This window comes from Neofelis nebulosa, chromosome 1, assembly GCF_028018385.1.
Source record: "Neofelis nebulosa isolate mNeoNeb1 chromosome 1, mNeoNeb1.pri, whole genome shotgun sequence".
Taxonomy (NCBI): domain Eukaryota; kingdom Metazoa; phylum Chordata; class Mammalia; order Carnivora; family Felidae; genus Neofelis; species Neofelis nebulosa.
The window spans coordinates 129,169,144-129,185,115 of NC_080782.1; the positions used below are offsets into that span (position 1 = coordinate 129,169,144).

Genomic DNA, 15,972 nt, shown 5'->3' on the forward strand with positions numbered 1-15,972 from the left:
AAATAAATTGCATTAGCTCTGTGCTCCAGGTAGAGGTGCCAATTCCTCACGTAGAGGTACAAACTGTGGAATTGCAAAAGGTACAGTTTAACAGTAAATAGTGCAGGAAGAAACAGTAACAAGTGGCCTAAATACAGAGTGGGACAGAATCAAACCAGTTATGTCTATGATTGCTCAAGTGAAACTGATATAGTTTCATTCATTCAAAATAAAGTGTGAAATTATAATTGGTGTTTAGAATCAAATTTGAAGAATTTCTTGATAAAATATCAATCTGTTCTTTTGAAATTGGAAATGAAACTATCAATTGATGGGAGAGCTAGAGACTTATTAACCCCTCCTACACAGATAAGGAAATAAGTGACAAAGTCTCTTGCACTGAAGTTATGTATTTTAACAGCTTTACATGTAATATTCATATATAAAAAACTTTAAGTGCTTTTCTCCAATTTAAAAATCTAAAGAATTCAAAAATAAGGCATTCAATATTTGAAAAAAGTACAGATTTACAAAATGTGTATTATTCTGTCATGAAAACTCCACACCAACATTATACACTTGGAAAAAAATACAAACAGGATATATTACAAATTTATGTAAGCAATAACTTAGTTCACACCATGCAATAAAAAGTACATTAATCAAGATACACAAGCTTTTGTAGGTTCTAAACTGAAGGACTTTTTTTTTCTGCAGAATCCTTAAAACCTGTGGCACTTAAAATGTGTTAGCCTTTCTACTGAGAGGTAAATTATACACAACAATGATGAAAAAAATTAACAGACCAGTTGTCTATTATGAATCATTCCAGCTTTGTTCAACAATGGCCGAAACTCTTTTCTCATATTCTCGTTTGTTTTCCTGATAAAGCTGTGCTGCCTGGCTATTGGCTGGACTGTTTGGATTCGGTTCATCCAGCAGAGACTAGATGGAAAGACAGAAAAGAAAAAAAAGATTTGCAAAGTTATTCTTTACATTAACGTGGGTTAGATATGAAGCACAGGAGTCGTACAAAACAACAAATTATTCACTAATGAAATGGCAGATAGATCTTCTGTATTTTTAGGTCTTAAATAGTTTCAGAAATGGCCTGATCACTGTAATAACTTTCCTGATGCTAGAAAACTTAAACTTCCAAAACTCATAGTTCTCAATTGTCTTAAGACCTCTAATTTCAAGGAAATTGGAAAAGAATATTCTTCAACATACTGAAACCATTAGCCAAGAAATAGAAATAGCTGAAAACAATGTTTATAAAATGATCTGAATTAAAAAGAAATGTGATAGAAAAAGCTTTAAAAACGTCTCAAGCAAAAATTTAATTGTGATTCTATGAAATCCACATAAACTAAAATAACCCTCAGTCCACCTCTCTCCAAAACTTTCATTCAAGGTCAACTCTGAACCCACCAGAGTGTTTTGACAGATGGTTAACACTATCTTCTTCTTCTTTTTTTTTTTAAACAATTTCTCGGATGGGATAACATATTCATACTCATGACTGCTTCTCTGCACTTGGCAGTTTCTTGAGGTCTCTATGGTTTTTATAAGCAATCATCTTTCTCTATCTCCAAGAAGAGTTTTCTTCCTTCTCCACATCCTCTGGCTATGCTTCTTGGGCACAACTCATGCTTGACCTGTGAGAACACTTTATTTACACAAGGATCAGGAAAATGACCATGGATTTGGTCCAGTGTGGTCACTAACAAAAAAAGCAGACCAACTGTCTAAAAATCATGGGTTTTTATCCAAGCTGTGCCATTGGTTACCTGGGTGCTGGGAAGCTTAGTTTGCTCACTTGGGTCTTTAGAGTGCTCCAAAAGAAGCTGACTATATCCCGCACAATCTTGAAAAATCATGATGCATCCTAACACACACTTACCTGAATTGATGTTAAGATAGAAGATACGTCATATGTTGGACTCCATCGATTCTGAAGGATATCTAAACATATGCTGCCATCAGCATACACTGCAAAGACAACACTAAAACTGGTTACATATTAACTTTATCATACTTAACAGTTAAAGAGAAATCTTTACTACAAATAGAATGCCTGGCCCCATCAGAAGTTGTGAACATTAATTACTAAACCCTGTCTCACAGAAAAATCAGTGTTCTCCTATTTTGCACTCATCAGAAGAATTTCAGAGTTGAATCTGTTTAAATTCCCTATTTCTAAATTCCTTAAATAAAGCTCTTAAAAAAAAAAAAAAACAACTTATATATCCACCCTAAGGTAATGATATACAAAGACATACATGATATGTTAGTAAGTTTCCATTTTTATTTATTATTTCTTAAAATATTTACTTATTTTGAAAGAGACAGAATCCCAAGCAGGCTCCACACTCAGCATGGAGCCTGACACAGGGCTCAATCTCATGTCTGTGAGATCATGACCTGAGCTGGTATCAATAGTCGAAGCTTAATTGACGAAGTCACCCAGATGCCCCAGTAAGATTCCAAATGTGGTAAAAATTTACAATAAATTTTGTAAAGAATTTACAAAATATTTAAATTTTTTCATTTGGAATATGTGTAGTCACAAAAACATTTGTAAGACTAAATGTCAAAAAGTAAGTATAGGCTATCTGTAAATCACAGGATTATAAAGGGTCTTGTCTTTTACCTTTTCTTGTATTTTATGATTTATTTTTAAAACGAGTATGCATTCCTTTCATAAAAAATGAAAACCAAGTGATTAAAACGTTTTAAGTCTTTAACATTTGGGAGGTTTTTTTCCCCTCTTAAACTGTATGTGAATTAATGAACATAATTTTCTTTTTTTTTTTTTTTAATGTTGAGACTCCTAAGCAGGCTCCATGCCATCAGTGCAGAGCCCAACGCGGGGCTCTAACTCATGAAGTGTGAGATGAGGACCTGAGTCAAAATCAAGAGTAGGATGCTTAACCAACGGAGCCACCCAGGCACCCCAGTGAACACTTGTGAGACTACATGTCTACATGATAAACTTCCACAAGTGGAACTCTGTCTTGATAAAGGGTAAATCCGTTTAAATGTTATACATACTGCCAAACTTTGGAAAACTTCATGGAACCAGCCAGATCACTCCACATAAAGATAAGAATAGTGAGGCTTTTTTGGGGAGAGGGGCAAATTATACATAAATGCTGTCATTTCTCAGGGTTCTAATCTCCATCCTCTTCCTTCTTGCCCTGTATACACCCTCTGGGCGATGTTATCCACTCTCATGGCGTCAATGACCATCCATGTGCTAGCTATGTCTACTTTTTAGCTTTAGATCAGATTTAACTCTCCGCTTTAAAGCAGCTTACAGTGGCTTACTATCTATCCTACAGGAACATCAAACTTGGCAAGTCTACACAACAAAACACTTAAGTATAGATTAAGTTTCAAAGTAGTAACTATTTAAAGTAATCCCAAAGTAAACTAGAAGCCACAAACATCCATCAAATGATAAATGGATAAACAAAATACAGTATATTCATAAAATGAAATCTCACTTGAAGCAATAAAAGGAAATGAAGTACGGTTAAAACATCAATGAACCCTGAAAACTATGCTAGCTGAAAGCTACAAAAAGCCCACGTGAATTATAGGATTTCATTTATATGAAATGTCCAGAATAGGCAAATACATAGAGACAGAAAATATGACTGCCTAGGGCTGGGGTGCTGGGACAAAGGAGAAGGACTGCTCGTTGTCATGGGATTTTTTTTGGGAGAGATAAAATGTTCTAAACGTGATTATGGTGATGGCTGCATAACTCAGTGAATATACTAAAATCCAATGAACTGTACAATTTAAATGAATGAATAGCATGATACATGAATGATACTTCAAATAAAGATGTTTAAAAAGTAGACCAGAAAGTTAATAAAATACTAAGGTGCCTGGGTGGTTCAGTTAAGCATCTGACTTTGGCTCAGGTCATGGTTGGGGAGTTTGAGCACACTGGGCTCCACGCTGCTGCTGTGGAGCGTGCTTGGGTCTCTCTCTCTCTCTCTCTCTCTCTCTGAGCGTGCTTGGGTCTCTCTCTCTCTCTCTCTCTCTCTCTCTCTCCTTCCCTCTCTGCCCCTTTCCTGCTCTATCAAAATAAATAAACTGAAAATAAAATTCTGATAAAAGAAAAAAGGGAAACCATGTTATTAATACAAAGGGATGAGAAATAATGTAATACATGCTTCCCTAAGGTTGAAAATACTACACACCTTACACACATAGACCACCACCCCCCCCTGCACATTATACAGTGTTTCCCACTTTGATTTACAGAGCCTTCTTACCACATTGTGAATTTGATTCGATAACAAGTCTAAGATAAAAGTGGAATAAATGTTAAGTGACTCCTTCTGGAATTAAGTGAACTGATGGAGAAGACCATATTTAAATGAACAAAGGTTATAAAAAAGAAAACTTAAATCTTTCATACTGTATTTATAATCCAGGAATATACATATATTTGAAATAAATAAGAGATCACAGAAGAGCAAATTTAATTATAAAGAGTCACTCAGCAATCATTTATGGAAAACAGTAATTTCTACAAGTGAAAATAGGAATAGAGAAAAAATGGAAAACTGTATTTAAAAAAGCCTTGAAAACATATGAATGTTTGACCCAATAATCCCACTTGTAAAAGCTTATATTCTATAACAATAGTATGGGTATTTGGGAAGGTTTTCAAGAATGTTCAAAGTGCTATTTAAGGGGCACCTGGGTGGCTGAGTCCCTTGAGCATCCTACTCTGGATTCTGGCTCAGGTCACAATCTCATGGTCAGGAGTTTGAGCCCCAAGTCAGGTTCTGCAATCACCAACTGGGGTGCCTGGGTGGCTCAGTTGGTTAAACATCTGACTCTTAATCTCGCTCGGTTCATTATCTCACAGTTCTTGAATTCAAGCCCTGTACTGGGCTCTGGGCTCACAGCGTAGAACCTGCTTGGGATTCTCTCACTCCCTCTTTCTCTGCTCCTCCCTCACTTTCTCTCTAAATAAATAAACTTTAAAAATAAATAAATTATAAACTGAAAATCACCAACTGGACACATTAAATAAATTATGACTCATAAAACATTCTACAGCCATTAAGAAGGATATAAAAGAAAACAGATGAACATAAGTGAAGGGAAACAAAAATAATATAAAAACAGGGAGGAGGGCAAAACAGAAGAGACTCATAAATATGGAGAACAAACTGAGGGTTAATGGAGGGGTTGTGGCAGGAGGGATGGGCTAAATGGGTAGGGGGAATTAAAGGAATCCACTCCTGAAATCATTGTTGCACTATATGCTAATCTGGATGTAAATTAAAAAAATAATAAAAAAATAAAATTAAAAAAAAAAGGATGTAAAAGAATAGTTAATAAGGTACTCACAGTACCTATATATCTATATAAAAAATTATATCACAGTATCTATAAAGAAATTATATAGAACAATCTCAGTTTTGAACAAGCACTTGCATTATTTAAAAGCTAAATTTTAAGCAACAAATTATTTTTGGTATCTTTCACATTTCTACAAATAAATAGGTATTATTTTAGGGGCACCTGGGTGGCTCAGTCAATTAAAGAGTCCAACTCTTGGTTTCAGCTCAGGTCATGATTTCACAGTTTGAAACTGGGCTCTGCTGACAATGCAGAGCCTGCTTGGGATTCCTTCCCTCTTGCCCCACTCCTCATGCTCTTTCTAAATATAAATAAATAAACTTAAAAAAAAAAAAAAGCACCTCTCTTAAAAAAGAATAAAAAGGATATTATTTTAAAATCAGAAGTATTAAAACAAAACAACTTTACTTGAAATTTGGAACCTTCTAAAGATTCCAGGATACAAAACCATAGCTAATACTGACATGGAAGCAACATCTAGAAGTGAGAAGTAGAAGGGAAGGCCTAACAGGAAGGAAGCCACTGCCACTCTTTCCCCCCTCCCCTCATCATTTGTGAAGTGTAATAAAATGTTACTTACCATTTGGATGAAACATTTTGGATAAAAACCTAACAGTTGGTGGTTTATTTGGATACTCTTCAGAAAATTCTATTACTAGTTTAAAAGTACCTAGATAGAAAACAAACCAAAATAATTATAGTAAAGACAAGCAAAATTTTTAATCTCTTCATCAACGAATCCCCAACCCAATACTGGTGTTTTTGCACAACCACACAAAAATTAATGTCAATTTTGGCTTAGTACATAAAACACACTAAAAACACTTTGATTTACGTTAGACTGGTTACCACACAACACTGGCAAGCACTTGGGAACACACACTTTCAAGTGCTATCGGTGGGAATGTTAACTGCCATACTTTTGGAAGGCAATTTGGCCCTAGCTACCAAAGTTTAAAATGTACATTTGGGGAACTACAGCTAGTTTATTATAGCTTACAGGGGTGTATGCCAAAGGATTGTGAGAGAGGGTAACTACCACACAACAAATGACTTAGACTGGAGGCATGGACACTAATCTGAAAGGTCTCTTCTGTCCCCATACGAATCTGTTCACTTAAATATGCCAAGAATCACTAGTGTTAGTGTAACTGCCTATTTTAGGTTACAGACCAAAGTGGTACACCGTGTAAAGCAGTATTTTATGGTAAGTACAAGCATAGGTTTTTAAAAAATTTATGCACTTCTAACAAAGTCAGTCTATTCACAGTGTACTAAGAACTCTCAATTCCAATTCCAAATTTATTATGCAGAAATAACCATTATTAGTGGTTTTGTCTTTCTAGACTTTTCTGTTTATATACTATCCAGTTTTTTATTTTGAGGAAATCTTCCCAAAGGTTGAAGAGGCATTCCAACTACAACCCTTGAGTATTTGTAATACTCTGTAAATTGAGCCTTATTCCTAATGAAGTCAATAGAAGTTTAAACCATTCCAGATGTTTCTACAAGGTTCTTCCCTTAATTCATCAATGCAGTTTTAAAAAGCAAAACAAAAATCCTTTCTTCTATTTATTCTATCTTGTATTTTACCTTTACGTATTTAGTACATAACCTCTCTTTTACATTTTTTTTTTTTTGCCATTTGGGATTAGGTAGGTCAAAGATAAAAGCAAAATCAAATGTGTTATCTATTTCATATTCTGAATCGAGGTATTATGAAATGTACAGTTAAATGGTGAAGGCAGCCTTATGTCTAATAATGTATTTTGAAAGTTTACAGTTTAATTAAAAAAAGTATAATGTAAAAATTTCAGGCTACACAAATACAGAACAGCTTTTTAAAAAAAAATTTTATGTTTATTTATTTTTGAGACAGAGAGAAACACAGCATGAATGGGGGAGGGGCAGAGAGAGAGGGAGATACAGAATCCCAAGGAGGCTCCAGGCTCTGAGCTGTCAGCACAGAGCCCAAGGCAAACCGTGAGATCATGACCTAAGCTGAAGTCGGATGCTTAACCGAATGAGCCACCCAGGTGCCCCTAGAAAACCTATTTTCAAGATTTTCCCCTACCTTATGGAGTCTCAGGACCCCTTTATACTCGTATTCCCAACCACAGCCATGTTTCCAATGGGAAGTCAACGGAATATTAAGATGGGGAGAGATACATGTGATAGCATACCATTTTATATATTTCCACCAAAAATGAAAAATAACTTCATTTAAAAATATTGGCTCTTTAGTAACTAGCTTCCAACAATTCCCCCAGTTTTTAACATTCTGTTGTCATGAATCGGTACAAACTGCTTCCAGCATGCTACTGGATTTAACTATCAGTGTTTCTTTCTTTCTTTTTTTTTTTGTTAAAGATTTTTTGCTTAAGCAATCTCTGTACCCAACATGTGCTCAAACTTACAACCCTGGATCAAGAGTTGCATGCTCTACTGATTGAGCCAGCCAGGTGTCTCTAACTATCAGTATTTCTTATATTAGAGGACTGAACTAAAAAATTTTGGAAGTAATTTCTATGCCCAATATGGGGTTCTAACTGTTTTGACCTGGAGATCAAAAGTCACATGTTCTAATGACTGGGCCAGCCAGGCTCCCCCAACTCAGAAAAATTTTAAATATTAATTACTGTAAACTCACTACACATTAACCTAAGTATGAAACCTAAGTATATGTGTAACCTACACATTAAATTAAAAATAATATTATCTCCCCCCCCCCCCCCCGCCAAAGATAGTGAGAAGTGTAGCACTGTTTTACAATTCTGCAAGTCTCCTTAATGATTGGCTTTAACAGAAGACAGCTGGATTTTCTTAGCTACTTCTGCAATCTGTTACAATATGCTGTTTTGGTTGAGGGATAGGAAGCAAATCAGACTTCATAAAATCGGTAAATGAAAAAGTAGAGTATTTTCATTGTTTTTTCAGATAGTTGTAGATATTCTTTTTTGATTACTAAAGAACTGGTAGGGTTTTAAAGGTTAATTGCAATGTAGAATCTGAAACCGTATCAATAAACGTTTTGCATCAGTTACACTAAAATCTGTTGCACAATGCATAAATCTTTTATTCATCCATAATTTTCTAGTATCATACATTAGTAACAAAAAAAATACAGACTTATACAAATGTAAATTCTGCCACATTTCATTATATACTATCAAAAAACAAATCACAATTAGGTAACCACCTACTGATCTTATCAGAGAAGTCTTGAAGTACAGTTCACTTCATCACTTTTAAGTATGTCTGCCATACAGTCAAATCTAAATTATGACAGTTCGTCTCTCAGTCATTCATTCAAGTAGAAATGCTCCATGAAGAAAAGCAGTTTATGTTGCAACTCTGACAACTGCACAAGTGCTTTTTTTCCAGACAATTGTCACAGAAGTGTTTTATGCATACTTCCCACCTAATCACACAGAAGATTTTAAAAATGTATACTAAAGGGTCAGAATTTTTTTTTTGAGAGAGAGAGACGGGGGGGGGGGGGGGGTGCAGGGGAGGGGCTTAGAGGGAAGGAGGAGAAGGGAGAGGGAGACAGAAGGAGGGAGGGGGAGAGAGAAGGAAGGAGAGGAGGGGGGAGAGGAGGGGGGAGAGGAGGAGGGAGAGAGGAAGAGGGAGGCAGAGAATCTCAAGCAGGCTCCAAGCCCAGCACAGAATCCTACATGGGACTTGATCTCACAACCCTAAAATCAAGACCTGAGCCAAAATCAAGAACCGGATGTGTAACAATGAGCCAGCCACTCAGGCACCCCAAGGTTCAAAATTCAATAGTATTAATATTTACTTTTTTACCAAGATGTATCTTTTTTGTCATCAAGATGTTTTTAAGTGAAATTGGTAACTTTTAAAATCACAGAAGAAATTAACTTGAATTTAAATAAAGATTAAAAAAAATAATAAACAGCACATCTCTTTAAAAAACGCCAAGAACAATGGGTTGCCTGGGTGGCTCAGTCAGTTAAGTGAATGACTCTTGATTTTGGCTCAGGTCATGATCTCAATGTTCCTGGGTTCGAGCCCCATTCTGTCAGCACAGAGCCTGCTTGGGATTCCCTCTCTGTCTCCTCCTCAATCAATCAATAAATTACAAAGAATATGGGGTGTCTGGCTGGCTCAGCCGATGGAGCATGCAACTCCTGATCTCAGAGTGGGGAGTTCCAGGCTCATTTTGGATGTAGAGATTACTTAAAAATTAAAATCTTTAAAATACATTTATTTCTTAAATAAATAAAAAGAATGCAATGACTGTTAGTACAGTATAGAGCCACCATCTTGATTTGTGCCAAGATGCTAAACTGCACAGGTCCACTTATAACTACTAAAGGTTTTGTACCATTAGTACTAATTTGAATAAAATAAACAAGGCAAATAGTGCCTCACTAGTGATATGAAATTTTTTTAAATGTTTACTTATTTGAGAGAGAAAGAATGAAAGTGAGTGAGTGTGGTAAGGGCACAGAGAGAGGGAGAGAAAGAATCCCAATCTCTGTCAGCACACAGCCCAATGCGGGGCTCAAATCTCATGAACTAAGAGATCATGAACCGAGCCGCAATTAAGAGTTGGACACTTAACTCTGGACACATACCAGACACCCTGGTATAAACAGACAGTTTTGATCACAAGGTATCCGTGAAACAGTTTCAGGGACTTTAAGGGAGCCCTGAGAACCTCCTGATAAAGTGTAAAAAGCTGAAGTCCTTAAGTCCTTTTCTTCAATTCTTTACCCCCACCCAGAGGTAACCACTGGTAAGTGTGGTATAAAACCCTTTAATACACACACACCTGCATGTATATATTTAGTAAAAATGTAATACAATATATGTTATTCTGAAACTTTTTTTGTGTCTTGAAATGTACGACCAGATCTACCTTATTCTTTAACGGGTACATAATATTCTAGAATCTAGATATATCATAATTTACTTAACCATTTCCCCTACTGGCATTCAGGTTCTCTCTTTAAAAACAGTACTGCAATCAGTGTATCTGTGCAAATTATCTTCAATGGCTTAATTCTGAAACCATTTTGATAATTAAAACAAACCTGTTCAACAATTCTTAATATCCATGCTATAATTAGGGAAAAATCTAAGGACCTGGGTCTTGGTGAAAATACTAAATTTAAGAGACAAATGATCATGCAGAATCCTATTTATGGATGTCAAATGCTAGCTAGGTGTGAAACTACTGGTAGCCATTTTTTAAAAGATTTCTTATTTTATTTTTATCAAGTCATCTCTACACCCAACATGGGGCTCAAATTTATAACCCCAAGATTCAGATTCGCATGCTTTACTGAATGAGCCAGCCAGGTGCCCCAGCTATGTGTGTTTAAGAGCAATTTCGGCTCAACACCCCATCAGCATAGATACCAATGTTAAAAAAGCACCAAGGGCGCCCGGGTGGTTCATCAGGTTAAGCATCTGACTCTTGATTTCGGCTCAGGTCACGATCTCAACAGTTCATGAGTTCGAGCCTGGCATCATGCTCCGCGCTGACAGTGTGAAGCCTGCTTGGGATTCTCTCTCCCCACCGCCCCCCCCCCCCCCCGAAAAAAGTGCACAATTATCCTCCTTTAACCTACCAACTAGGCCTATAGTTCTACAGCCAAATACCAAAGTAACACAAAGAACTTGCAATGGATAGTGATCAAAGTGACTTGGAAAGAAAGTCCTCTGTAAACTATGACTTCTTAGCACTAGTTTTAGTATGACCTAATAATGACAGAAAATAGTTTTAAATTAGATATGCTGTTGTTACAACTTCCTGCTTAAAAAGCAGTGTCCTAATATTACAGAAAACATAATGAGAATGACTTACCATCTTCAAAGGGTGTCCCTTCTGGTCTGAAAACAAGAAGATTTCTGATTAAAAGATGTTTTCATTCTGCCTCTTCCTGATTTTTAAGAGTGAAAAGGATAAACTCAGAGAAGGAGGGGCTCATTCTACTGATTTGTGAAGTTTTAAAGATAGTGTTGGTTCACTGTCATGTTAGCCCTAGATTTTTAGAGATATAGGCATACAGGGTAACTATTTTCAAAGTTTTCATTTTAGGCTGGTTTTAAATTAAAAAAAAGGGGGGGGGGTCACAACCTTAGAAGAAGAATTAAGTTCATAAATACCAACCAGTGTCTTCTTAAGAGAAAAAGTTGTATTTTCAATTTACATCAGTAAGATGGAAATCACTTTTAAAGAAAACTGTAACACCAGTGTTCTGCTTCCCAGTAAAGCTCTTGTTCCAAACAGCTAGACAGAACTGATATAAACCAAGAAAGATACTTTTTTTTCTCAAATCTCTTCCCTGCCTCCATATGCCAATTTCATCTTTCATAAGCAGCACTATCAAGTTTAATTAGTTCTTTCAAGGCATTCAGGATCTCAAAGCATGTTAGTCTGAATTTAATCTCTTTCCTGTAAAAGAGCGAACTACACTCATTGTTTTCACTAGTTTTTAACATGAACTCTTACAACTCATTGCAACTCAATTGTTTATGAAGGTATTCCTTTAAAGTTTGAGTGTAAAACCCAAGTTTAAAAAGTATGAAAGAAAAAAGATCAAATCCAGGAAAACAAAAGAAAGCATAATAAAATTCTAAATTAAGAAGCATGTATGCAATACATATAATATATAAAACATAGACCGCTTCTCAAAAGGCTCCAGTTATTTCACACCAAGGTGTGAGACATTTTTATTTAAATTCTTACCACACTCCAAGTTGTCAGTATTTTTTACTCCTAGCTTTTTTAGTTACCAAAGAATGCAACCATAAACACTTGTAGGTACACTTTGTACAAAATAATTTACCTTTGCTCATTTAGTTTCGAATGATATTTTTATCAGGTAAAACCCAAAGGGATTAGAAAGTCATAGACAGTAACACCAATGCAAACAAATTTTACATAACTACAAAAACACTTATTGGCAGGTTTTTTTTCTAATTTACTTTGCAGTTTCTGTAAGATTCCTCAGTTCCACTTCAGTCTCTTTCCCTAGCCGATACATTCACTTTTTAAAAAGAATTACTACACCTATCATTTGTTATACCTTTCCACTCACCCAAATATAACTGCATTCCACTGCATGATGTTGTTTTCAGATGGTGCGCCACTGACACCCACAGGTGGGTCCTCTTGCAATCTAGAAATCCAGAGTAGTAATTTCCAAAGTTGAACAGCTTTAAGTCACTAAGAATGCCAAACAGAACTCCTGTGGTCTGTACGATCTACTGTAATACAAACTAAATCCATCTCCTTGTTCTTGTGCTGAGGTGTAATAAACCATAGGACTTAAAAAAAAAAACAACTTAACAGGTATATACTTATTAAATACGTCTTCAAATTATCTAAAATTCCAAAGGGCTTTGGAGTCATCCCTCCTCAAATATCAAGGTTCAAAGTTAAGAAATATCTTCGAGAACTGATAAGTACAGACTGCCATCAACAACAAAAACTAAAAGCCCTGAATGCAAAAAATATTTTTACGCACCATCAATTTTGCTGCCATAAACATGCTGAGACTGTGTGAGTCCTAACCACAGCTACCTGTGCAACAGCACCCCCACCCCCCAAAAGGACCCTCAAGGCAAACACTAAATGGCTGAAAACATTTATATTCAATTTAATCAGGAAACTAGTGTTAGGCAGGAGAATAGCTTTATCTCATTTGTTACAATTAGCAACAGCCTTTAAAGAAATCAAGCTTCAATTAGATTTTTTCATCAATCCCTATTTTAAAGACCTGCAATATAGCTAAATCTATCTCTCATTATCAAGAGACTCAATACAAAGCTACCTTCCAACATGTCATAATCAAATTCTTGTAACATGAAGCCCTTGGAAAACTACCAAAGGTGCCATGTGTTCAACTCAGAATTAAACAGAAAAGTGCAGTAAGAAACCAGAGTAACAATGGAAAGGAGCTGAACTTTTATTATTTGGATTTCAATCACCGGAACGTGAAATTTGGTTTTAAGTTTCAGAAGACAACTTTTGCACCAAATAGAGCACCTCCTTGTACAGACTGTCATTTCAATAAAAAAATAAGCGAGACATTTTATATACAGACATAAATCTGTAGTGATTGTCAGGTAACATACTTTCAAATTAGTCTACATAAAAATAGTTCTTTTCAGTCAATCTGATTAAGCCACGATGACCAGAACCCTTAAAGGAATTATGGTGCTTCATGTCCACCAAAGGTAAACGGCTAAATTAGAATATATTCAATGATAAACTATCCAAAGCTCAAAACAATGGCTTCCAAATGCCTCACCTATGGCTTTCTAACGGCGAAGTTGAAAGGTTACTTCCTGAGCAGCTACTGGATATTTTGTCTCAACCAGGGCAGGTCGCCCCAGAAAATCACTTAAAAATATGCAGTGGATCTAGTGCAGTTTTCCGTTTTTTCCCCCCGTACCTCCGAGTATCAAAGATAAACAACTGAGAAAAAGGCACTTCTTCCTCACTAACCCCAACACCTCTTAACAAAACCCTATTTTACAAAAGGAGACCCAGGGAGTATCAGGTTAGCGCCAGTCTCAAGGAAGGCATTTTTCCAGACTTTGGAGGCTATAGATAGGGCTTTATACGCCAAGCCACAGAGCTGAGTTCCAGAAGGCACTGGCAGCCTGGGCTGCCAGCCCGAGTCCCAGGTCTCTAAGCCAGTTCTCAAGGTCCTTTCGGGCGGGCGAGGGGGAGTCGGGTTTCGGAGGATGGGTTACTAACCTCCGGACCTCGCGCTGCAGACCCCACCCTCACTGCAGAAAGAATGGAGGGGGGGGGGCGCTTTTCGTCCCAACCCTGCCCCTCAGAGAAGACTGCAGGGCCATCCAGCAAAACTAACTGATGCAACAAGCAGGGAAAAAGACTGCAAGGGTTCGCTTTTGGGGGACGAGGCACCGCAGGGTGCAGGGGCGGGGGGAATGAGGCTTGAGCTCTAGGGCCAGACGTCGGCAGCTGACCCAAGTGAGCAGCGGGGGCATCCTAGGATAGTCCATAGCCATCTTTTTACTTTTGGGGGAGGGGATATCAAAATTTCTTCAATAGGAAGACCGAGGAAGGAAGGATGGGGAGTGCGAACGAGGAATGGGCTTCCGTCGGTTCCACTGGGCCCATAGTCGGCCCTCTTAGGGTTAGGAGAGGAAGGTGTCCCGGATCCCCGCCCAGCAGCCCCACAGCCACGGGGAGGAGCCGTCCCCCAGGCCAAGGTGAGGGGCCTTACCGCTTGAAATCCCTCATGAGCCTCCTCCGCGCCGGAGTCGACATGCTCCCCAGCTGCCCCGCGGTCAGTCTGAAAGAAAAGAGTCCCGCGCAGCCCCCCCACCCCCCGGCGCGTCGGCCGAATCACTGTGGGTCACCACCGCTGCCGAGGCTGCACAAACAACCCTGCAATGACGTCTCCCTCCGCCGCCTCCAGATCCCTCCGCCCTCCGCCACTACCACGGAGTGAGGGGTGTGGTAAAAGGGTACGGGGCGTATGAGAGCTCGTTGTGGGAATTTTTAGCAGGATTCTGTCCATTTTGGCTTCCTGATATAATAGATAAATTAGTTCTGTCTGATATAGAGATGTAAATTGTGGATTATGAGATCCCAAAACTGAAACGCCATTATGTTTCTCCCCCTTTCACTAGTTTAAACTGGACCGGGTGGGGACAGAAAGACGCATCCGGGGCCAGAGATTTCAGGGAAAGGAGGTGGGATGACGTAAGGTCACGTGACTGCCGGCAGCGTTGTCAACAATCCACCCCTGAGGGGGAGGGGACGAAGTATCTAGAACCACGTGTCCCTGTGACGCGATTAGAACGCATCACGTGGGAGTGTCGCCAGATTCGGAGGCTCGGTCAGATTTCTGGAGCCGGTAGTTAAATTTAAGGGGTTGAGGGCCGGGAGAAACTTTTACTAGTTTTCCCTAAGGTTTGTTTGAACAGGGACGGCTATTGTGGCCTAAGCAAAAGCTCGTTTTGCTTAACTCATTAAAACAAAGTCAGACATAATATGGATTTAAAATCCTTTGTGGTTAGTTCAACTGCTTATCAAATCTGATACATGGGTGAATGAGAGGACCTCCGCTTTTTATAATAAGTGCAGCATTGAATGCTGAGGCACACACCACGTAAAATCCCTTGAAATGCTTCCATTAGGCCACCAAATACCCTGGCACATGCATTACAATGGGGTTTCTAGGGTAGGAAATTCTGAGAACAAAAAAGTATGGTATACAGATTTTTTAAAAGTTTGTTCACAATCTCTATAGACATTTTCTGAACACGGGGCTGCACTCATTTGAGGATTTGTGTCAAACTGTGTAAAAGTCCACGGATTTGGCTAAGATGGGGTACATGGAGAGGAGATCTCAAGAGAGCACTTCCAAGTGTGATTGGTTGTCAAGAAAGCCTAAAAATATGACTCAGATGTGAAGAAGAAATTTTGCAGACGTGGGTGGGGGGGGGGGAGGTTATAAATCTAACCTGGATAACTGGTTTCAGGTTTTGTAAACCAGCAAATAAGGTGCAAATGGGCCTGAATTGTTGCCCATCTGGGAGCTCAGGAGGTGTTGATTCTTGGGGATTCTGACATTTCCCTCC

The 15,972-nt window shown here is 38.0% G+C and overlaps 2 protein-coding genes across 3 annotated transcripts in view; one reads left to right on the plus strand and one right to left on the minus strand.

Annotated features, from left to right (window-relative positions):
- The window catches only part of CDKN2AIPNL (CDKN2A interacting protein N-terminal like), a 24,440-nt gene extending 16,016 nt beyond the window's left edge, over positions 1–8,424 (plus strand). Inside the window, exon 5 of one of the 2 annotated variants that reach the window (XR_009263709.1) lies at positions 7,253–8,424. The gene's annotated coding sequence lies outside the window, so the exon portion shown is untranslated. Of the gene's footprint in view, positions 1–2,808; positions 3,849–7,252 lie in introns of those variants that run through there. The other variant, XR_009263708.1, reaches the window with a different exon arrangement.
- UBE2B (ubiquitin conjugating enzyme E2 B) lies at positions 374–14,779 on the minus strand. Its single transcript, XM_058736250.1, has 6 exons — positions 14,610–14,779; positions 12,447–12,527; positions 11,210–11,235; positions 5,954–6,043; positions 1,883–1,971; positions 374–924 (listed from the first exon to the last, which is right to left on the minus strand). Exons 1-6 carry the CDS (start codon positions 14,651–14,653, stop codon positions 796–798), a joined length of 459 nt encoding a protein of 152 aa, XP_058592233.1. The 5' UTR covers positions 14,654–14,779; the 3' UTR covers positions 374–795.
- Between the last annotated feature and the right edge of the window lie 1,193 nt (positions 14,780–15,972).